Source organism: Heterostelium album (genome assembly GCF_000004825.1).
Source record: "Heterostelium album PN500 unplaced genomic scaffold PPL_scaffold14, whole genome shotgun sequence".
NCBI classification, from domain to species: domain Eukaryota; phylum Evosea; class Eumycetozoa; order Acytosteliales; family Acytosteliaceae; genus Heterostelium; species Heterostelium album.
Window position 1 is genome coordinate 910703 of NW_008805076.1, and position 23926 is coordinate 934628.

A 23926-nucleotide genomic window follows, 5' to 3' on the forward strand; every position below is an offset into this window, starting at 1 on the left:
CCAAAAGGTTGAAAGCCTTTGGAATTATAAATAATATACAATTTTTCGAAAGTACATTGTTCTTTATTTTTTAGTTAATAAAACTTTGGTAACTGACCAAACTGTTTTGAATGATGCAATTAAATAGTAATAATGGAATTGAATGGTTCTATAGATTTCCAATAGATCTGCTTCATTCATCTTTAGATCACATCCATTCTTCATTGCTTCCTCTTGGAGATCTTTTACAAGTCTTGATTTCATTGATCCCAATTTAATCAAATTGTATTCTAAAATCGATGGATAGCTATCACCGATATTGTTCATCTCCAAAAGTTGTAGTTGATTTTGATTCGATAGTAATTTAACAATATCATTTGATAGATTTGGAATGTTTCTATTGTTGTTGTTGTTGGAACTGGCTATATGACCATTTATGAAACCTTTGGGTGAACCAATGGCGTCTACAACACTGAGATATCTTGATTCCAGTTGGAATGGATTATGGGTGAACTTTGCAATCATACCCCAGTATTTACTTTCGATATTTGACTTTTTCAAATAGTAGCTTTGCCAGTAGGTAGGTTGGAGCTGTGGTTTATAGTCTCTTTCGTGATATGGGTGGAAAGGTCCCGTAATTGCCTGGATATATGCTAGTCCATTCAATTGAAGATTCGTTTGGCAGAATTCAAAGAGATCTTGATCATTCTCTCGTTCATCGATTTCAATACAAATAATTTTATCATAACTCTTTTCTTGGCCATAATAACTTTCGTCTTGATTAATGAACTTGATGTTAATGTTTTGTTGATTCTGAATATGTTGTTTTAGTGATCTAAACTGATGTGGTTTCTTTGTCAATACATCTAAACGACATCCAGTTTCTCCGATAATATTCAACAGCTCGATTGATCCAGATTCAATTATTAAAACATTATCGCTTTGTTTAATATCCAATTTATCAACTATATGTTGGTAGTGTGCTTTATATAATTGATGAACATCTTGATCGCTTTCTAATTTTGATTCACTAAATAATCAAATAAAAAGTTAGATATATTGATTTTTTTAAAGTATTGTTAAAACTATTAATTGACTTACTTTTCTATACAACAATGAACATTGTTATTGTTTGGATTGATATAGTTTGATAATATTGATGGGTCAATGAATTTCGATACTCCACCCCAAGTATCTTTATCAATTGATGGTGTGGTTGTTGAACAAGCAGTTAGGTCACAGAGCAATGCAATGAGTGATACCATATCGTCACAAATGAAATCATTTGCCATATAGGCCATTCCAAGTGCTTTTGCACAGAATCCAGTCTTTTGATGATAGAGATATAGTTTCCAATAGAATTCATAGTTTAATACATTGACTTTGATTAGCTTGTTCGATTCAGTCAAAAGATTCTCTGGTGTTGGCATGTTATTACTTGGTGCTATCTTATTGTTATTGTCAATGGTGACCGTCGATCCATTGGGATTGCTGAAAACGAACAATCCATTTGGAAAAGTAGATAGATAATCCATAAACCATTTACTTGCAAAACTCTGTAGTGGTGATGCCTCGATGATGATTGTTGTGTTTTCCAGTGGTGGGTTTGGTTTGGCATAGACATTAAGTCCTTTGCTATAGTGGAGTTTGGCAGCCTGGTACATAATTCTTGGGAGGGTCATCAAAGTTGTAATAGGATAGCTAACCAGTAATCGTAGTAGGTTGGTATTTGAGAGTGAATTGGCCGGCCATTTAGACCAAAGTCGAGTGGTAAGAATGAAATTTTGATCGGACGGCACTGTTTCGAGTGATGTTGACTTTAAGTTGGACAACAGGTTGATTCTAATGTCAAAGCAGGTGCGAATGTCAGAGAAGCAAAAGATGTACGATCCATCGAGTGAATTGAAAGGACTGACATGAAAATCTTTGTTTTGTTCGGCAAAAGTGAGGTATGGCTCATTGTTGATGGCAAAATGAGGCGTTTGTTCGTCTCTGGAGGTGGTACGTGGGAAATAGAGATGTGTCTCACCAAAAGTATTGTTAATCTCAACGATGATCTGTAGCAGAGTGCTCTCTCGACTGTAGCAATAGTAAAAACTGACGGGATTGAATTGCAAATTGAGATATCGCGGCATTGTAACCAGTTCGACTCGGTCTATCAGATCTGGACTAGCAATGACATCGGTAGAGTCATCCGATTGCTTCTGAAGCAGTTGCTTTCTGTATTCATTTGTGTAGATCTCTATTACCTTTGATTTAATATTTCTTTTCTCTTTTCCCATGTAATCGGTGTCATCTATTGAGAAAGGTCGTAGACTGTTATGACCAAAACAACTACTATTCAATTGACCTGACTCCAGCTCGTCTAAATCCACAATAAAATAGAAAATATCATATAAAAAAGAATGTTTTATAGGAAATAATCTTGAATGTGTGACTTTTGCTGTATAATATCTTGATTTTAAAGATGACTTTTGCATCATATTTTTTCTATTTATAGAATATAAATAAATTAAATTAAAATAAGATGAATTTTTTTGTAAAACTAATAATGATCATTTCAGTTAAAAATTAAAAAAAAATTTAAATTTTAGAAAATCAATTATGTTTTCAGCTATTTTGATGTGTTTTATAAATAGTATAGTATATAATATAATAATATATCGATCGCATCAGAGACTTTTGTCGAAACAATCATAATTTCTTGCTAATGGTGAGCAAGAGGGGTGCTTGAAAGTAGAGAAAGCAATTTTAAATCGCTAGATCAAATTTATAAATAACATCACACCAATGAGTTATGAACATTAGTCTTTTCACCTTTCATATTAATTACCATTGTTTCAAGTTACACAATGTTGGTCGAAGATAATTTAATTTTCAAACTTTTTTATTTTAAATTTTCCAAAAGTTCTTTTGTAAAAAAAACATCTTCAAATAAATATTGGTAACTTCAAATAAATAATGATTGGTTTTGTTTTTATTTTTGATGGATTTTATTAAATTATCTTTTGATTTTAAAATCAAAAATTGATTAAATAATGGTTGTTTATTTTTGTTCAACTGGGTGCTTCATGATGTAAGTCAAAAGATCAATCTTTGTAACGATAGATACAATTTCATCATTGTCAGTGACGATTGCAGATGAATGAGACTCGAAAAACTTTTGTAAACTGGCAAGTGAGGTTTCGGTGGAGATTGAAACAAAGTGTTCGTTTCTGTGGAATCTGAACATGACCTTGCTGACTGGGTCGGTTGGCATTGAACGCTTCGATGAGATGTGTGAGAGCAAATTACCGAGGGTGACCAAACCAAGGAGTTTCTTGGTTTCAGAGACGACTGGAAGTTGATCGAATCCGTGCTTCTGGAGCAACTCGACGGCAGCTGCACAGGTGGTGTTGGCAGAGACGGTGATTGGCTTTGGCAAGTTCAAATCCTTGATTGTGGCACCGTGGTATTTCTCCTCCTCGGTGGTTTTGTACGATGGGTAGACTGGGTTGACGAAACCGTTGTCGACCATCCAGTCGTCATTCAAATGCTTGGACATGTAGTTACGAATGGAGTCGGCGAGCAACACAACACAACGTTGTCCTTCACCGAGTTGAGCGGCAGCCTTCAAGGCACCGACCATGGCGGAACCAGAGGATCCACCACAGAGCAAACCTTCCTCCTTAATCAAACGACGGGCCATGATGAACGACTCGGAGTCCTCAGACTTTACCCACTCGTCAACGAGTGAACGATCCAAAACCTTTGGAATGAAATCGTAACCGATACCCTCGATCTTGTACGAGGTGATCTTGGTCTCGTTCAACGAAGCTGGCACGGCCAAGATGGAACCGAATGGATCGACACCGACAATCTTGACGTGTGGCAAACGCTCTTTGATCTTACGAGCGATACCGGTGATGGTTCCACCAGTACCGGCAGTGCAGACGACCATATCGATCTTACCATCGCATTGGTCGATGATCTCCTCGGCGGTACCATCGTAGTGAGCGAGTGGATTCGATGGATTGGCATATTGATCCAAGATGTGAGAGTTTGGAATCTCAGCGTTCAACTTCAAGGCGACACCAATGTGTGACTCCGGTGAGTCAAAGGCGGCTTCAGTTGGTGTACGAATGATAGTGGCACCGAGAGCCTTGAGAACGTCGACCTTCTCTTGTGACATCTTCTCTGGCAAGGTGATGATCATCTTGTATCCCTTGATGGCGGCGGCCAAAGCCAAACCGATACCGGTATTACCAGAGGTTGGCTCGATCAAAGTGTCACCTGGCTTGATACGACCAGATGCCTCAGCATCGAGAACCATACGGTAACCAATTCTATCCTTAACTGAACCACCAGCATTGAAAAATTCACATTTGGCCACTAATATAATAATAATTAAATTAATTATTTATTTTTTATTTTTTTATTTTTTATTTTTTATTTTAATTTATTTTATTTTTTTATTAAATAATGATATAATTTATATTTTTATTTTTAAAATCAAAAATACACATCATCATAGGAGACTAATAATAATACTAAAAGTAAACAAACTTGATTTATTGGTGTTGCTGTTTGTGATGTTCTTCTTAGATCTTTTTTTTTTTTTTTTTTTTGTTGTTTCAAGATTTTTTTTTTTTTTCGAAAATGTTCCGCGAAGGTGAAAAAATGAATTCCCAAATTTCCTCGTGTGCTCCACATCATGATGTATAAATTGTTTTGTAGTAGTAGTAATTAAATTATGATTATACTTACATAATTCACATTTCAAACCCTTTGAAACATTATTGATTCTAACCAATGGTGTATTTCCGATTTGTTGAAGAATGTTATCATAGATCTTTGGTGTTTCTTTACTAAAAGCATGAAAAAGAATAAGAAAAATAAAAGTTAATAAAACTATTCTTTTGATTACTTGATATGAATGAATAACACAAATATATTAACATGATTGATTGATTGATTTATTTGTTTAAAAACCAAAAAAAAACCAAAAAAAGATTTTAGATTGAAGATATTTTGACTTGACTTGCAAAATTTGCTGACGTGCTATGTTGATGAGGAGAAGCCAACTACTTACGCTCTAGTGGAATGTGGACACTTCTCGGTAGTACCTAACGACCAGGTGCACTTTGATGGTTGGTTCATATCAGCCATTATAATATATATACAATAGAAAACTAGTAACTTTCAAAAAAAATAATGATAATTGAACGAGACTTCTTTAGTTCTATGCTTTTAAAGAATTCTTTTGAAAAAAGCAAAAAAAAAAAAAAAATAAAAATAAAAATAAATCAAAATTAATTCAATTTTTTTTTTAAAATCAAAATTTAATTTAATTTTAAATAAAATTATTTCATATTACATTTTTTAATATTTAAATCTTGAATATAAAAAAAAGAAATATATAACACATAAAAACAACAATAACATTAACAATAACAAATTAAAACTAATAAATTACATCAATTATCATAAATGATGAATGTTTGTTTTTTTTTTTTTTCACAAACTTATAAGTTTTTAACAATTTAAAATAACAATAACGAATGTCGATTAAATTCTTAGTATTATAATACAAATTATTCTTAGTTATTATTCATCTGAAGATTAAATTTTTTAATCTTTTGAAAAATAACAACAACACCAGAACTTCAGTTTAATTGGTTAAATTGAATAGATAGAAAAGAAAAAAATCAAATTTAATTGTTTTCATTATTTTTGTTTTTATTGTTATTTGTGTGTGTGTGTGTGTTATACTAAGTGTGTTGGAAAAATTAATGATATTCAGAATAAATAACACACAAAGAGAGAAAGTAAAATTATTAAAATGGATAGTTCAATTGCGAATGATGAATTTGTCATTATGCAAACACCTTATCAAGCATGTCTGGTGTGGGAAAATAACTATCATCTTGACTTTATCAAGCCATTTTCGTCACACTACATTCGAATTTGAGGTGAAGTTGAATCGACCAGATGATAACCTCATTGGTGTGGTTGTGTGTTGTTTTTCATTAAACAAACTTTTGGTATTATAATTACCATACCATAGTATACCACAGACACTGGAATTATTATGTTGTTGAAACGAAAAACGATTGTTCATTGCAACCGGAAAAGGAAGAAATACACACAATTGCTATAGTTGTTTATTTGTGTGAATGTGTGTGTGTGTGTGTGTTGTGTGTGTGTAATACTAAGTGATATCAGGGATTTTCAATTTCGAGTTTTAAAAAAAATTAAAAAGAAATACCAATATCTTGAAAGAATTCTTTGACTCTATTTATTATTTTTATTTCTTTTGTTTGTTTAATAACTAAAAATAGTACTATAACTAAAATTTTAAAATAATAATAACAATAAAATCAAATCTAATTAATTAAATAATAATAATTATAATTTCATTTATATTTCCATATATTTCCAAATTATCTTTTTTATTATAAATATCTTAAATAATTAATTTAGTAATTATAAAAAAAAAAGAAATTAATAGATTTTGATATTTTAATTAATTTATTTAAATAGTATTTATATAATAATAGTATATTTATTTGTATTGGTAGTTTTTTTTTTTATAAATCATAATTTCTATTTGTTTTTGCTAAAAAGGTAAATATTAATATTTTTTATCTCTAAATAAAAAATTATTCATTATTAATTATTTTAATTTTTTTTTTTAATTTTGATTATAGGAATGAAAACAAAAACTACAAAATTAGTTCTCGACGAAAGAAATATAGTTGAGAACACCAGAAAAACTCAGTACCTGGGTAGAGATAGAGCACCGGGTGCACCCAATGATCCCTATTACTATGATCAATCAAAGGGTTTGGGATATGAGGAGACTCATAGAATGTCCAAGCATGTAGATCGTACCACCATCGATCCAAAGAAGGGTGGTAAGGACTACTACTCACGTGATGAATATCTCAGAGATTACAATCGTGATTTGAATGGTCGTCCCTATGTTGGTCCAATGGATCGTGTTTCCACCACTATCAAAGACCCAAAGGCCAGAAAGAACCAAAAGATTGAAGAGCGAAGATACATGGAGGAAGCCGCTGCCACGAATGTCAATCCACTCAGCCAGGTCGCTGCTCACGAGTTGGAGGCACCATTGTTGGGTCCAGACGGTTTGCCATTGAATGCTCTCTCTGTCAACGCTCCACTCAACGTACAATTGAAGCGTCACTACAATTCGATTGAACGTTTGATGGAGACCAGAATCTTCCGTGAGAAGACTGACGAGCGTACAAAGAAGATCGTCTATGACATTCGTAATTTGGTTGCCGATCTCATCTTGATGGTCGAAAGTCGTGGTACCGACAGACAGTTGATGAGTATCTTTGAAGATATGATGCTCTTCCGTACCGATATGGTCAATGACTCTGAGTTTAAGACTCTTATTTCCAACTGGCAATCTACCATCACCAAGTTGGCTACCGGTGACCAATCCAAGGGTCTTTTGAATGTAGGTAAGAAGCTTTTCGGAGACATCCGTCACTCTGACTCCATCTTGAAGTTGCTCTCTGAAGGTGCCAAGTTCCTCCAAATGATTATCTTGGACCGTACCAATCCACTCATCCCAGAACAAAGAGAGCTTGTATTTGACCTTTTCTTCAAGGCATTCGGTATTCTCTCTGCCAATCCAGCATGGCAACAGTTTGTCTCTCAGAGTAGAACCTTCACTACTGATATCTATGATACTCAAAAGTACGAGCTAAAGACTGCCGGTCCCAAGCTCGAGTCGATTGCCAACAATCCCAACTTGAGCAGTGCTGGTAATAGCTTTAAGGAGCTCCTTCAATCGTTGATTCGTGACCGTTCCGTTGCTGACATTGACAAGTTTATCCAGTACGGAAGAGAATCGATCGTCGAAATCCAAAAGAATCCACAGTATGAGAATTTCTTTGGTGATCTCAGACAAATCATGTTGGAGATCATGGAGAATCCATCTCTCATGGACGATCCAGCCACCAGAAAGGTACTCAGAGACATGTACAACCGTGGTGAGACTATCTTGACAGAGACTCGTAACAACCCATCCCTTCAAAAGTTTGTCTCTGAGGGTGGTCGTATCAAGGAAGGTATTGCAACCGACGAACTCAATGCTCGTTTCTATGAACATCTCAAACAATTCTACAGCAACTTTACTACTGGTCCAGGTAAGGCACCGATTGACCTCAAGTTGCTCAATCAACTCAAGATGCTCTTTGTACCATTCTTGCTTGAGGAGTTCAGAACCATCACCGTTCCCGGACAAAGTGGTATGACACCAGACAAGAAGATCGGTTTCCGTATTGGTTCAATCAATATGTCATCGATTGAAATGCTTCCAGAGAACATTCATTTTGAAATTTCACACAAGCTCAATGCTGATCCATATACCCTCTCCATCATTGACCCAGACACTGTCGTTTGGGTAGAGTTGACTTCCATTCGTTGTCGTATCGATAGATTGCCATGGGCATTCGAGAAATACACATTCCCCAAGCTCAAGGATGCCGGTCACTGTGATATTCGTATGGACGGACGTGGTTGTAGAGTTGGTGTTGAGCTCAGATTGCTCTCCAGCGGACACCAGAGATTCACCCAAATCTTGGATTCCTATTGTTCCATTGACAAGCTCAATGTTCGTCTCTATGATTGTAAGCACAGAATCATCTACAAGTTGTTCAATGGTATCGCCCAAACTCAAATCAGAAAGGCAGTTGAGAAGGCAGTTGCCGAGAAGATCGCACAACTCATTGCCGAGAATGACTACAAGTTGATGAGCAAGTTCCAGACTGCCAAGTACCAAGCTTCTATCAAGGCACAACAATTGCAATCCAAGGTTACCAACATGAAGAATAACCTCAAGAACAAGAAGATGGTTGCTCCAAAGCAAACTAAATTGATGGAATCTTCATTCATCAAGAACCTCACTGGTTTCGGTGAACAATCATCATCTGGAGCTGCCTCTTCATCTGGAGCCACTGCTTCATCGTTGGCTGGTGCCAGAGGTTCAAGAATTCTTGAACAAACTACCACCACCACAACAACAACCTCCTCTGCTCCATTGGTCTCGGGTAACATTCCAGGTCAAACCATCACCTCGACAGCTCCAGTCGTAACCACCAGCAATGTTGCACCAATCCAACCAACAGTCACACAATCGTATGTCTCGCAGCCACAACAACCAATGACCTATGTCTCGCAACAACAGTATGAGACCATCAGTCAGGGTACCACTCTCGGACAGCCATTGACTCAATCAATTGGCTCCAACATCCCACAACAAGCTACTGATGTGATTCAAACATACTCTACCAGCTCCCAACCTGCACCATCACAGGCCATCAAGACATTCAGTCAAACCGTCGAGGGTAAGATGGTTGAAGATCCAAGCATCACACCAAACTATGTAGGACCAAGTTCAAACTAAAGTACTGAATATTTCATTTTTTTCACCAAATATTTGTTTATTTAAATTTATTTATTTTAAAAAAAAAGATATATATTAAAATAAAAAGAATTGTAAAAGTTTAAAAAAAATAATATTTTGTTTCTTTTTTTTTTTTTTTCCAAAAAATACTTGCACCAAATCATCAAATCAGCTGACTATTGATAAAAATAGAATAATTTGACAAGGTTTGACTATATCTAAGTTTATATTTACTTTCTTATCACTGATTATCAAGATAGTGAATATGGGATATGTTCCCCGTCACTCTACCAAGTATGCAATATCGAAGATTTCTTTGAATAGTTCTTCAATCAATCCGGTTGACCGGCTTAATTTCCTACAATGATTTTTCGCTCAGTCAGATTAGCAACAAACGAAGTCTCGCACTATTATTCCAAGTGGTTATCTTATAAATTATTTAATTTATTTTATCCAATTTGTATCCAATATACAATATATTTAAATAAAGGCTTTGATGATTGCAACAAATACCATTGTTATTACTAATACAACTAAAACCAGCAGGATGCACAATCTATTTCTATAACCTTTCTGAAGTTCGTTGGTTTCTTTGAGTTCTACAACAGCACCGGTGAGTGCATCCTCGGTTTGATCCAAATTATATTCAATCTGATCCATAAGAGTTCCCTGTTTAATGACCAGCGTTGAAATGTCATGTACAATAGATGACAAATCCTCAATGGATTTAACAATTTGTTTGATCTCACGATCTCTCTTCGCTACTTCTTCTTCCATCTCGGTGACAACATGTGTCTGTACTATTGTGAATCCAACGCCTGCTGGCTCTGTATCACTATCTGAATCCTCTGTCCAACCAATACTACTTGAAGTATTCTTTTGTAATTCTGAAATGAAAAATAATAATCATTGATCGCGATCAGTATATATATGTTTAATATAATATCATTATTAATGTTATATTCATAGAAATACTTTACTATTTAAATATGATCTTTGTTTCCTCTTAAAATCTAAAGAAACTTCTTGTAACTTTGATGATTTAGCAGATTGTATATTTTTCTTTAACTTTACTTCCTCCGATGTCATCTCTTTAGCACCCAAGTTCTCAATCAACCTGTGTGTCTTGCGAATATCCTACATAATATTAGAATGTTCAACAAAATTGATTCAATACTCTTAGCAATTCTCTAATCGAAATAATCTAATGATATCTTACCATCGCAATTTCTTTTGTTAAAATCTCTATTTCTCTTTCATCTTCAGTGTTACTCTCGAATGTTTCTAAATTTCTTGTATGTAGTTTACCTAGTTTCTCAACTATATTATTGTTTGTCATTAATAATAAATAATAAACCAAATGAAATATAAAAACAATAATAATAATGATCTATCGTATAATTTTACCTCTTTCAGCTATAATTCTTAATTTAATATCAATATCATTGATTCTGATCCATTTCGGTAGGACATTAAGTGTTTCTAATTGAACTGCGTTTGGATCATCGACACCGATCAAAGGTATTGTCGAAGTTGTATCTTTCTTTGTATTATATGGTCTATGATTCTTTGATTGAGATCTAAGCTCTAAAAAGGCTGGTGTTCTATTTCTAAATGCCATTCTGTGTTCTATATTATTATAATAGTATATATTGTAGTATTATTATGTTATACTATGTGATTTGATGGTGATCAAGTCTGATCTATAAAAATAAAAATAAAAAATAAAAAATATAAAAAAATTTCTCGAATAAATAATAATAATAATATAAATTTAAAAAACTTTGTAAAAAAAAACAATAATAATAAAATATATTTTATTAAAAACAATGAAATAAAAAAATGATATAATTATATATGATAACGGTTCATTCAAAAATTTGATTAAAAAAAAAAATTAACACTAAAGTTTTTTTAAAAAATAAAAAATTAAATGAAAATTATTCGCTGATTGATAGTGTTCCCTGGTGGTGTAAATCACCTCATTTTGATCCCGATCAAAATTTATTTATCTTTGGCATTATTAATATTATTTCAATACTTGTACTTGTAATAAATACATTATTTTCAAATATGTAAAATTATTAATATATTAAAAAGAGGTCAGATTTTAATCTAGAAATTGTAAAAGAAACACAAACATAATGATACCTTATCATGTTGTCATTAATTTCAAAAAAAAACAAACTATCTAAAAATCTGAATTAATTTAGAAAATTAAGGTAATGCTTATGAAGAAAAAAGATCTTTATAAAATATCTCAACAAAAAAGTAGAAAATAAAAATTATTTATTTATTCCTTAATAAAAAAAGAAATAATATAAATATCCTTTTCTAGTAGATAGAACCTTTGTCCTTACCGTCGACAGATCAATCAAATAACTAGTTATTTCCATCTTTTCTAAATAGTTTCTTGATTTTTAATTTAGACACGGTTTGATTTTTTATTTTTCATATTTTTTTATTTTTTCAAACATCTTGGCAGTTACATCGATTTTGATATACAATACCAACCAAAATTGAAACAGCTATTTAAAAAGAGATTCAAAGTTTTCGAAATCAATCAGTCAGTCAACAAACTAACAACATCTTAACAACTCAACTTGTAAACTTAACTTTTTGTACATATATTATTATTTTATTTATTTTTAATTTTTCAATATAAAAAAAAAACATGAGATTCAAAGTTACATGGAAGGAAAACAAGTTGGTAATCCCAGCTGGTAATATAAATGACAAGGTTTCTCGTTTGTTCAAGGATATCGGTGACCGTTTCACTCCATACAATCCAAGTGATGACGATTTGATCATCTCTGAATTGCGTACTGCTGATGGTTTCTTTGTTTCCCCACATCTTACCATCTCTGATGCTTTGGTAGATGGAGATTACTTGACTGCTGTTGATTTCGATACCTGGAAGAATGAACAATACAAGTAAGTTAAAATTCTAGAATCAATAAGATAAGATTTGTTTTGATCATTTCTTTTTTTCCTTTTAAAGTCAAAAAAAAAAAAACAAAAACACTAATTTTATTTTTTAATTTTTCTTTTCTTTATTTTTAGATTATGTAAAACAATTTTTGAAACTATTAGAGTAAAGGATCATGATAAGGATACCACATTAAATACCTCAATTGGTATCAATACCAAGAATAATTTATTCATTTCTGTCAGTGTTGGAACTACTTTGATGAGATTGGATCTTTTCGATTCCTCAGACTTGAAGTTGTACGCCAAGGACGGAAAGCACTTGGTTACTCTCTATGACAATGAAGAAACCAAAGCTTCATCCAAGGCATTCTTTGTTGTTGAGAACGGTTCGGTCGTTGCCGTTGAGGTCCAATCAAAGACCTTGACTTCACCAAGCGAGGAGATCCGTGTCGTCAAGATCCAACGTGTCGGTAAGAAGATCAGCAAGTTGGATGTCGTCAACGTCCAATCGGCCTACAAATTCACCACCCTCCCAAATGTCACTTTCCCAGAGCCAACCAAGACTGGATTCGAATTCCCAGATACCACTTTGGATTGCTACACCGATGGTGTCGGTGGAAACGGTACCAAACCAGAGGACTACTTCAAGGTTACCTCCACCTCCAACATTAGATTCGAGCAAATCGATAGAACCTTTGTTGAACACGGTTGGTTCCAATCGGACAAGGGTATCACCAACAGTTTCTACTACACCGACATCCAAGTCGTCAACAATTCATCCGACAAGATTTCACTCACCAAAGTCTCTGCCGAGTACCAAGACTTGGAAGGAAACTGGGTTGCTGCCGATGGTTGTTTCTTTGGTTTCAAGAAGGGTATCTACAACTACGCCTGGCACTACGACGCCACCGTTGTTCCAATTACACCAAAGGAAGTGTTCCACGTTGCATTGAACGTCCGTATTCCAATCAAGAAGAACTTGGCCGACAAACAACGTCGTTCCGCTCTCTGCATGGCAGATCCATTGAACATCAGAATCACCTTGATCGATTCCACCCAAGTCAGCACCGTCCTCCCAATCAAGTATGTCAACAAGACCAAATACCCAGTAGTTGTTACCCAAGCTTCCCGTCAAAAATACATTGGAGAGTCAACCAAGATCGTCCACTTCCAATACATCGACTCTTTGGAAAGAGAAGACAGAACCTACGTACAAATCGGTAAGGTCGTTGAACAAGGTAGTGAAAACTTGGTTTTCTCTACTTCATTGAACTCCACTACCTATTACATCAACAATGATACTCTTGCCAAGTTCTCATGGGAAGCCAAGAAGACCAAACAATCCAAACTCGAAACCAAGTTTGGTGAAAAGAAAGAAGGTCACGAACTCAAGGTACATGCCATCGTCGACTTGGAATCAGGTGTTACCACTGGTCTTCAAATTGAACTTTCATCCAAGGATGCATCTTCAACTCAATACTTTGTTATTCCACCACTTGTCTAATTAAGCCGATCGTTAAAATTGAAATTGCAATATTAATTTCAATCCTTTTTTTTTTTCCAACCAAACCAATCTTTTTTGTTAAATAAAAATACAATTATCTTAAATTAAAATATAATAAAGAAAACTTTTTTGATATAAATAAACAACTTTCTTTTTTTATTCTTTTATAAGTGAATAAATTGTTAGAAAAAATTAATGTAAATTTTTTTTATTTTTTATTTTTTCCAGTTTTCAATCAACCATGAAAGAATCTTTGTTAAAAAACCACAATACAATTATCTTAAATTATAAAGAATAGATATTTTGATTATAAATAAACAAGATTGAATTTATTCTTTTTTTTTTTTAAATAAATACAATGTTACAAAATATATTAAATTTATTGTTTCTTTTTTTTGTTTTTTCAAGCGAATGAAACAGTTCCAGGACTCTTGTATAACATGAAGCAGTTATCGTTTGCGGCCGTCAAGTACATATAACCCGCTATACCCCACTTGGCACCCCAACAATTTCGAAGAATCCAATAGTCACCTTCGGTGTTATATCCAGTTACCACCATGATATGTGTTGTACCATTGTGTACTTGAGGACATGAGAATACACCGGACACATAACTTCTGAATTGAGGATCACCAGCATTAAGACTGACAGTGACTGGACCATTCTTTAGCTCTTGAATGATAGCGGCTTTGTTTGGTTTGATAGTGTACCATGAGTTCCATTTGATGGAAACAGCATTTGGGAATTGAGTACATGTACCATTCGATTGAGTATAGGGTGCAGTTGTCTCATTAACAAGACCAACATTCATAAACTCACTCATTACTCTCGTTGGCCAACCAGATTCACATTTATTCTCAAGACATTGTACTGATTGTTGTTCTGATAGATCGATTGATGGTGAAAGTGGATCACCTCCATTCTTTATCAAGTATTTGGCTTCAATTACTCCAGTTGCTCCGAAGCTCCAACAGCTACCACAGGAAGCCTGCCTCTTAACTGGTGTCATTACGTTCTTTGTTCTCCAATCGGTATCATTTGGATTTTTTATTGGAGTAGGTGTTGGAGGAGGTGTTTGTGTAGGTGTTTGTGTAGGTGTTTGAGTTGGAGTTTGAGTTGGAGTCTGAGTAGGAGTTTGAGTAGGAGTTTGAGTAGGAGTTTGAGTAGGAGTTTGAGTAGGAGTTTGAGTAGGAGTTTGAGTTGGTTTAGTTGTTGGAGTAGTTGAAGGTAGTTTATATGGATCTAAACCTACGTATCCACCAAATGGATAGTAACCACAGATAAATGTTGTCTTAAATGCACCACATCCTTCTTTAACACAACCAACACTCTTACTAATCTCAGACATTGCCTTCAAGATAAAATAAATAAACAAATTAGTAAAATAATAAAGAAAATAATTTAAAATAAATAAACTTACAATTAACCAAGATTGACAAGTTTTCTTTGATTTACAAGTATGTAATTTCCAATCGTAGTTAGTCTCTTGAGATTTAACAGATTTCAAGGTATTCTTTAAACTAAAACCTAGAGTACTTGTACTTCTCCACTCGCTATAGATACCAAAGAGACTACCAGGACTTAAGGAGGTGTTACAAACCGGTGAAACGTGTGCCAACAGAGCATCGGCAATAGTTTGATTCCATACTAGCACGGGTAGAGTCTTTGCTGGTTGAGGTGAAGGACTTGATCTCCAAGTGGCATGGGTATCCAAAATCAACTTGATATCGGAAGCATCCAAATCAGCTCGTACGACACAAACCGCCAATATACAAGTAATAAATAATAGTTTAATATTTATCATTATCTTTTACTTTAGTTTTTTTTTTTTTACTTTAACAATAAATAAATAATAATACAATACAATACATTCTACAATATTATATAATAATATTGATCATCATCGAAATCGATTAAAGACCTAGGCTATGCTAGTCTCTTTACAATAATAATAATAATTTGCAGGGTTCTAAACATTAAAATCTTGATATTGAATATCTAGAATAGAAATCTTTTCTTTTTAATAATATCTTTCATCTAAATTCGGTGTTACTTTAACGAAATTTCTAAACGTTCACATAATCGATAATAGATGTTAATTAATTTAGATTAATTAATTGATTAACATGGTTTATTGGGTGTTGAGATCGGTGATGTTTTTGCTAAACCAAAAAAAAACAAAAAAAATCGAATCTTGATATTTATTTTTGGAGTTACCCAAATAAAAAGCAGAGAGTCTCCATCCAAATCAATCGCTTCAAATAAATAATGTAGAATTCTATTTAATTTCTAAATTTTTAAATTTGTACTATATTTATACAATATTTATTTATTTATATATATTTTATTTATTTATTTATTATTTCCATTTTTTAAAAAAATAACAATATTATATCATGAGAATACATATTATATTATTTATTGTTATTTCTATAAATATTTTTTCTCTTGGATCATCGTTTGTTCCAAATGAAAATGATCTTTGGAATTCATTTGTAAATTGGCAAGATGCCTATGGAATTGCATATTCAGATGAAGAAATTCAATCGAAATTTGCCAATTATAAGGAAACGCTTTTTGGTTTAGCGCAGATATTAGTAACAAATGATCAAGTCGATATACTCTTAGAATATCCCAACATCACTGAATCAAGAATAGAGAGTAGTAATCTAGGAATTGACTCTGTGTTAGAGGTTGAACCAATTGTATCATATCCAAATTCAGATTCTGTTCAATGTATGTTTAATAAAACTAAATTAAAAATAATTATAAAATAATAAAATTATTAATAATTGGGTTGTTTTCTTTTTTCAAGATTCTATGAATGAGTTTAGTGATATGTCAAATGCAGAGTATCAACAATTCTATAATGGTGGTGCTGATCCTTCTTTGGCCGTTGAAAATGCATTAGCAGTTGGTGGTGGACTTACCGCTGGTGTTATCGCTGCTATTTCCGCTGCAGGTGTTGTAATTGTTGGAGGAGCTATCGCAGGTACTGTAGTAGCTTACAAGAAATTCCGACATGAAGAAGAAGAGGAGGCCCCAGTAGAAGTCGAGATGAGTAAACCAAAAGACAAGAGAAAGTCATTCATTGACATTTTCAATCTAAAGGCTAATAGACACAAATCGATTACTGCTAGAGCTGCACCTATACCCCTAGATAATTAATAAATCAAATTTGAATTATTAATCAATTATTCACACTTATAAAAAACCTTTGAATTTTACTTAAATATCATTTATTAGAATAAATATGTACATTAAAAGAATTTAAAACAAAAAAATAAACCATCATGATTAATGATAATTAACAATTGATTGAGAATAAATTTAATTCAAATAATCCTATGGACTTAGGATCAAATAGAATAAATTTATTTATCAGGCTCTTTAGTGATGCGTATACATTTAACTAACTAATTTTTAATTCTCTGAATATTGAGAAGATGTGAATGTCTATATTAAATGCTTTCTTTGGTTGTATGAATTTTAAAAAAACAAATTCCTCTTCATTTAAACATAGATATATATAGTATCGATTTTGAAGTTAATTAAATGTATACCAATCACTAAAGATTTATTTTTTTTACTCTTTTGTTTTCAAAACTTCAGGATTTACACAATTCTTTGTACCATGTTGTGTATTTGTTAAAATTCGAATTAAATTGTTTACTCCACATTCTGCCATTGCATGTCTAATAAAATTAAAAAAAAGATGTTAATCATTTTGATATGCTGGTTGTATAATAATTAATATATCTATCTATTTACCTTGTTTGATGAGTTGCACTACCGATGTGTGGTAATGCTACGACTTGATCCATAGTTAGCAGTGGTGAGTCCATCGACAGTGGCTCCTTTTCGAAAACATCCAATCCAGCACCTGCAATCACTCGGTTTTGAAGCGCTTCCACCAATGCTGGTTCATCTACTAACTGACCTCTAGCAATATTAATGAGAAACGCGGTGTTCTTCATCTTTGACAGTTGTTCTTTTCCAATGATGTGATAGGTTTCCGTAGTAAGTGGAGCTGCAATCACCAAGAAATCGGATTGCTTCAACAAGCTATCCAAATCAACTCGTCTCGCATTGACAGATGCTGCGTCGACAGACTCTGATCTATTGGTATACAGCACATCCATCTGGAATCCAATGGCTCTTCTTGCGATCGCAATACCAATTCTACCCATTCCCAAGATTCCCAGAGTCTTTGAATGAAAATCCGAGCCAAACCAGTTGACACCTATTGGACCGGTCCATTCTCCTCTTTTCATACGGTTCGCTAGTTCTAACAAACGTCTTGCGCTTGCCATTATCAAACAAAATGCAGTGTCTGCACATGTCTCTGTTAGAACATCTGGTGTATTCATCAGAGGTATTCCAAGTCTTGTCACTTCAGGTACATCAAAGTTATCATAACCAACCGAAATTGTTGAGATAACTCTAAGCTTCTGACAGTATTGATTGAGTAGTGCTTTATCAAACTTAATATTAGTTCCTATCGAACCATGAGATTCAGAGAGTGCTCTGTGGAATTCCTCCATGACTGGTGGCATATTACAACCATCGAAAATAGCTACATTGAACAAAGACGTTAGTCGTGCCATTAGGTCATCGAAGATCGCAGTACCAAAAAATACAATATTTAGCTTCTTTTCATCATAATCTGCTAATGATTTAAAATAATTTGTTTCTGTCATTGTTGTTTATCTGATTTGATTGTTAAAAGTGATCAACAAAATTTAAAAAAATGAATGTTTAAAAATGATTCCAAAATTTGACACATATTTAACAATTAATTTTGATGATTTAATTTTAAACTTTTGTTAAGTGTCATTTTCTAAATTTAGAAATTTTTATTTTAAATATATTGTTTTTGCTTTTGTGTTATTTGTTTGTGATTTGTTTTTTTTTTTTCTTTTAATATTGTTCGGTTAATAATAATAATACTAATGATGTCCAACCGGTGAATGGATGATTTCTCTCACCATTTCCTTCGATTCCGTGGTATTGCTCCCAGAGGAAACCGGTTTCTTTGTAAACCTGATAAATATTTTCAACCAAATTGTGTCTGAGTGTGAAATAGATCATCGCAAAATCTTGAGTCTGTGGGTGTTCCTTGCTGTACTTGCATAGTTGTGAGGCGATCAAGTAGTTAATGTTGATCCAGATTGGACCACGCCAGTAGTTTTCGTTGGTACCATAGAGTGGGTCTCTGAGTGACATCGATCGAATACCATGTCTACCCCAAACACCCTTAATATCCTTCAATGAATTCAAATAGGATTGCATTCTACTGGAACCTGCTGGTTCCAAACCCAAAAACAATGGGAAATAATTTAAATATCCACCGGTCTTTGTAAGTGTGCTATTCTTTTCATTATGATATAATATATCTTGATAAACTCCATTTTCATTATCCCAATGTAAATCTAAACATAACAATATCAATTAGTTATATGTAATATAATAATAAAATGTATAAATGAATGCAACTTACCAAAAATAATTTTAGTAATATCATTATAAGACTTTAGATAGTGGGAATCATCTTTACCAAGGAATTTTGATATTTTTGCAAGTGATTTCGAAGCGAATGCCATCCACGATGAGAGATCTACGTGAACTTCAGAAACGGATGGTGGGTTTGCACGTGGATAGTCATCGAGTCCCGATGCCAGAGTGTGGTTTACTTTACGTCCACGCCAACGGAATGCATTTTCAATGTGAGCTGGCTGTGTCTTCCAGTAGAAGCTGTAGAATCTAACGATTCTTGGATAGGCATCCTCGAGGAATGAGCTGATCAAATCAATCTCTACCTTGTGTTTCTCTGGTGATTCGCTCTTCTTGAAGGTATCAACCATATCGATCAGCTTATTGATAGACATGAGAAGAGTTGGTGGATTTGCAATTCTAGGTGATTGAACCTGGAACTCTGGCGGCACCATAGAGAGTGCTTCTTTTCCTAGGATCTGTTCTCTTGGAATCCAACCATTCTCATCGACCAAATTGAACCAATGTGCCAGTGTTTCGATAGTCAACTCGATATCCCAACTGGAAACAACCATTTGATGGAATCCTTCATCCCATAAGAATCCTCTTGGGAATGCTGGTCTTGATGGTGATGCTGAATATAATGCCTATAAAATAAATATCGAACGATTCGAAGGTTTTGTTAATATAATCGAAATGGTTGTGTTATATTAGTTTATAACGACATACATGAGGTGCTAATCTAATTGATCTATTTGGTTGGTCAGGATGAACAGAGATGGTTCGGCCATACCAATAACCGAAACCTCCTAATAAATTGGAAAGTACCATCTTTGAGAAACCTTTATATCCTTCTTTATAGTACTTTGGTAATGGGAATTTAACATCGAATCTCTCTAAAAATGATTTATCGTATTTTTCGAATAATTTATCAAATTCATCACCTGTAATCTCTTTGGCTACTTTAGAAACCTGTGAACTAGATAATTGTTGATGTTGATTGTTGTTGTTGTTGTTGTTTTGATCATCTTGATCATGTGAATTGTGTGAAATAAATGTGATTTCAACCTATAAATTTAAAATAATATTAATAAAAATGATGATCATTTTTATGTGAAATGTTCATTTACTTACTTCAAATGGTACTTTCATAACTCTTTGAATTACAACTAAATTTGATTGATCATTGATTGTATTTGGTAATGTTGGAACGAATGGTGGTACTGAACGTGAGGTCTTGGCAAACTCATGCCACTCACCATAGTAACTGGATACATGTTGTTTGGTTGTTTCGTCAAAGATATTTGGTACCATATCCCAGTTATCGTCATCGAATCTAGCTTTACCATAAAAGTGCCATTTCGAAAGTGATGGTTGATTCTTTAAAAACTTTGCATCTGGATTTACACTTGAAGAAACTATAGATAACATGAAGACAATACATACATATTAATATCAAAAAGTATCTATATATATATATATATTTATAAACCTATTAAAACTATTTACCATCATTAAATAATAAGGTATATTTTCCAATTTCAGGATGTTCACCATTGATGTGAATGTCACCTTCCAATCCGGATGCAGATGAAGGTGGTAGGTTGTCGAGCTTCAATGAGTTCTGTGAGGTTTTTGTTATGCTTTCGTCGTGGATGTAGTACATCATCGAGAAGTAGGGAGCGGTCAACGATTGGTTGAGTGCGCGTCCCGACAATCGCACGGTCCAGTCACCTCCACCTGGCTGTGAAGAGTGACCCTTCTTGACGAAGCTGGTTGTCAGCAGTAGGTTGCCCGGACGATCGACCAACTCTTGCTCACCAAAGTTCTTGCCGTCGTGACGCTTCCACTCGTAACGCACTACACCGTCACGACCTTGCTGTGTGCGGTAGAGATACCGAGCGAACAGGTTATCGACGTTCGGTGTCGACCAAACTAGACCGGTATTGACTGGTTGCTTGCTTCTCGTTTTCATACCAAAGTAGAGATGAGGTTTGTACGTACCCCAATATAGTGTATTGTTTAGTGAATTCCTTCCTGTCTTTATCAAAGGCATCGGTCCTTCATTTTGTGGCTCTAAATGTATATTTCCTAATCATTAAGAACAAAAAGAAAGAGAAAGAAAGAAAGAGAAAGAAAGAAAGAAAAAACATTCAAATCAAATCAATATAAAAAAGCTCATTTTACAAATCATCAATTTAATTTAAAAAAAAAAACAAAATAAATTTACCTTGATTCAAATGAACATCTATTGCATAAACTATATTTATAAATATTAATGATAATGATATTACCAAAATATAGTAATATTTCATCATTATTTATATATGTATATTTTTCTTTTCCTTTTTTATTTGAAAATCTTCAACTTTTTACTATTATTTTATATTTCTATAATTATTGTTATTATTATTATTATTATTTATATTCGAAACTTCAACTAAAAACTGATGATATATACTATAAATAATATTAAAAATATAAATAATATAAAAAGTGCTATTAAAAAATTAAAAACTAATAAATATGTCAACTATTTTAATTCTATCTATCTATAATAATAAATTAGAAATCACAAATAAATGTTAGTTTTTTTTTTTTTTTTTTTTTGACAGTCTAAAAATAATAAAATCTACTAAAATTATGTGTCTTTGTTTAATGTGTTGAATGACTTTGAGAGGAGAGTGTAAGTGAGTTGTGGGTGTTGGTGAGAATGTAAAACAAAACTGTGTGTTTAATATATTATGTTGTTGATTGAATTGATTTTAACCAAAAAGAGAATTTGTCAATTTATTTAATTTTTCGAAATGAATGAAATGCAACAACAATTTTCGTAGAGTGCTTAATCTTATTTTATTTTATTTTTTAAAAAATGGTGATGATGAAGTGCAAGCAATTCATAAAAAAAAAATGAAATGATTGAGAGTGATTGTCAATTATATATATAGATAAAACAATCTGAAACTATTAATAAATAAATAAATAACTAATAACTTGTATAATCTAATACTATCACTGTATATCTATATTAAATTATGATTAATTGCGAAATGATTGATTATACCCTTTTTACTTAAATGATGATGCAATATATAATTATATATTTGTTGATTGCTGACCGTTGATTGATTTTCAGAATTAATTTTAAATTAAATAAATTAAAAAAAAACAAATAGTTTGTTGTTATTGTTGTTTAAAGAATTTGGAATGCTTGAATTTTTGCTAAAGAGGTTCCAAATTTCATTTATCCGTTTAAAAACAAAAAAAACAAAAAATTTACTAATTTTTGGTGGTTGATGTTCTCTCAACTTAAATCTTTTTTTTCTTTTTAAATTTTTTAGTAAAAATTATCTTTGCACTATGATTATTATTCGCTTGATCACACCACACAATTTTAAATTTATTATTTTATTTTTTTAATCTAGAATATCTTTTGTTTTTTAAATTTTAATTAATTTTTAATCTTAAAAAAATAAAATAATCTACCACCAGAACCATTTTGTTTGTTGATTCCAACTTTGAGTTGATAAATAATCTTACAAGTCAAATCAATCAAATTTGGAATCACTGTTGTTTTAGAATTTATAATGATAGTGTAACTTTATAAAGTTTGCGTTGTAAATATAGTGCAACTGCAATGCCTAGATTCATGGACTGTATCCTAAGAATTCATAGATTAGAGTTATGAGAGGATCTTGAACTGTCAAAATTATTTCTTTTTCAAAGTGTTTTAACAAGAGAATAACTCACTACACTGAATAGGTAGGGATTTATTGAGTTTATTTTAGTTTGTTATTTAATTAATTAGTCGACATGTTTTTTTTTTAATCATAGATCATAGCAAATGTTCACTTTATTGGAACTATAGCTTAGTATACTAATGGAAACATACATTGACTTACCTCTTGAAAACAAGAATGACAACAATTTAGATAGTGAAACGTATGATGATGTTAGCAGCAAGGTACGTCTATTTTTTCGTAAGGCAACTTACATTGATAAGGAGTAAGAATTACCAGCTTTTTCGTAGCGAGCTCGATCAACAGCCTCTCTGGAGTTAAGACAGCAAAAGGTGTTATCTACAGCGGTCTTGTTCTTACCAAAAACCTCGATCGATTGCATGATTTCTACCTGGAAGAGTTGTCTATCGACAAGCAAATGCGGTTCCAACCAATCTTCCTTGACTTTCATTTTATCAGCATCAGCAAGATGACAAATGTCAGAGGACTGAATCTCGATAAAAGTTACACTCTCTACAGCAAAGCACTAGTCGATCTGGTTGGTGGTGAAGAATTGCGTGTCAGTGAAGCTGCAGTCGTATTACGAACGGTCATGCCTGAAGTCTTGGAGGGCGATCATCCACTAAACAAGATATCGATGTGGGCTCTATTTGACAAATCGATAACGGTCGGAAACGAGGTGAGATCGGTAAAGGATAAGAATTAGGCCTTCGAATTTAAATTCTTTCCACACTCACCGTCACCGGAGGCCAATGAGGCGTGCAAGAAAACCGAGACTGCTATCAATAAATCACCAAAGAGATGAGCACACCATTTTGAGGCTTACTGTGGAGTGCGTCTGTAGTTATCTGGTAAGAC

At 33.1% G+C, this 23926-nt stretch overlaps 11 protein-coding genes across 11 annotated transcripts; 3 read left to right on the plus strand and 8 right to left on the minus strand.

Moving 5' to 3' along the window:
- Positions 1-63: 63 nt before the first annotated feature.
- PPL_10690 (uncharacterized protein) lies at positions 64-1409 on the minus strand (the record flags this gene model as incomplete). The annotated part of the gene is made up of 2 exons (XM_020581458.1): positions 64-1009; positions 1081-1409. The coding sequence occupies 2 exons, from the start codon at positions 1407-1409 to the stop codon at positions 64-66; spliced, it is 1275 nt and encodes a 424-aa protein (XP_020428245.1).
- Positions 1410-1798: 389 nt separating this feature from the next.
- Positions 1799-2462, minus strand: PPL_10691 (uncharacterized protein; the record flags this gene model as incomplete). The annotated part of the gene is made up of 2 exons (XM_020581459.1): positions 1799-2053; positions 2229-2462. 2 exons carry the CDS (start codon positions 2460-2462, stop codon positions 1799-1801), a joined length of 489 nt encoding a protein of 162 aa, XP_020428246.1.
- Positions 2463-3025: 563 nt separating this feature from the next.
- cysB (cystathionine beta-synthase) lies at positions 3026-5127 on the minus strand (the record flags this gene model as incomplete). The annotated part of the gene is made up of 3 exons (XM_020581460.1): positions 3026-4350; positions 4726-4826; positions 5051-5127. 3 exons carry the CDS (start codon positions 5125-5127, stop codon positions 3026-3028), a joined length of 1503 nt encoding a protein of 500 aa, XP_020428247.1.
- Positions 5128-6670: 1543 nt separating this feature from the next.
- On the plus strand, positions 6671-9400 carry PPL_10693 (uncharacterized protein; the record flags this gene model as incomplete). The annotated part of the gene is made up of 1 exon (XM_020581461.1): positions 6671-9400. One exon carries the CDS (start codon positions 6671-6673, stop codon positions 9398-9400), a length of 2730 nt encoding a protein of 909 aa, XP_020428248.1.
- A 480-nt stretch (positions 9401-9880) lies between these two features.
- Positions 9881-10489, minus strand: syn16A (t-SNARE family protein; the record flags this gene model as incomplete). The annotated part of the gene is made up of 2 exons (XM_020581462.1): positions 9881-10287; positions 10381-10489. 2 exons carry the CDS (start codon positions 10487-10489, stop codon positions 9881-9883), a joined length of 516 nt encoding a protein of 171 aa, XP_020428249.1.
- Positions 10490-10604: 115 nt separating this feature from the next.
- Positions 10605-11386, minus strand: PPL_10695 (uncharacterized protein; the record flags this gene model as incomplete). Its single annotated transcript, XM_020581463.1, has 4 exons — positions 10605-10720; positions 10808-11029; positions 11075-11103; positions 11382-11386. 4 exons carry the CDS (start codon positions 11384-11386, stop codon positions 10605-10607), a joined length of 372 nt encoding a protein of 123 aa, XP_020428250.1.
- A 688-nt stretch (positions 11387-12074) lies between these two features.
- Positions 12075-13835, plus strand: PPL_10696 (uncharacterized protein; the record flags this gene model as incomplete). Its single annotated transcript, XM_020581464.1, has 2 exons — positions 12075-12334; positions 12464-13835. 2 exons carry the CDS (start codon positions 12075-12077, stop codon positions 13833-13835), a joined length of 1632 nt encoding a protein of 543 aa, XP_020428251.1.
- Positions 13836-14238: 403 nt separating this feature from the next.
- PPL_10697 (uncharacterized protein) lies at positions 14239-15639 on the minus strand (the record flags this gene model as incomplete). The annotated part of the gene is made up of 2 exons (XM_020581465.1): positions 14239-15186; positions 15256-15639. The coding sequence occupies 2 exons, from the start codon at positions 15637-15639 to the stop codon at positions 14239-14241; spliced, it is 1332 nt and encodes a 443-aa protein (XP_020428252.1).
- A 592-nt stretch (positions 15640-16231) lies between these two features.
- Positions 16232-17003, plus strand: PPL_10698 (uncharacterized protein; the record flags this gene model as incomplete). The annotated part of the gene is made up of 2 exons (XM_020581466.1): positions 16232-16571; positions 16651-17003. The coding sequence occupies 2 exons, from the start codon at positions 16232-16234 to the stop codon at positions 17001-17003; spliced, it is 693 nt and encodes a 230-aa protein (XP_020428253.1).
- A 255-nt stretch (positions 17004-17258) lies between these two features.
- tkrA (2-hydroxyacid dehydrogenase) lies at positions 17259-18535 on the minus strand (the record flags this gene model as incomplete). The annotated part of the gene is made up of 3 exons (XM_020581467.1): positions 17259-17291; positions 17455-17530; positions 17607-18535. 3 exons carry the CDS (start codon positions 18533-18535, stop codon positions 17259-17261), a joined length of 1038 nt encoding a protein of 345 aa, XP_020428254.1.
- A 220-nt stretch (positions 18536-18755) lies between these two features.
- PPL_10700 (glycoside hydrolase family 63 protein) lies at positions 18756-23450 on the minus strand (the record flags this gene model as incomplete). Its single annotated transcript, XM_020581468.1, has 9 exons — positions 18756-19267; positions 19336-19975; positions 20058-20396; positions 20463-20746; positions 20838-21419; positions 21559-21588; positions 22815-22895; positions 23231-23298; positions 23323-23450. The coding sequence occupies 9 exons, from the start codon at positions 23448-23450 to the stop codon at positions 18756-18758; spliced, it is 2664 nt and encodes an 887-aa protein (XP_020428255.1).
- Positions 23451-23926: the final 476 nt, after the last annotated feature.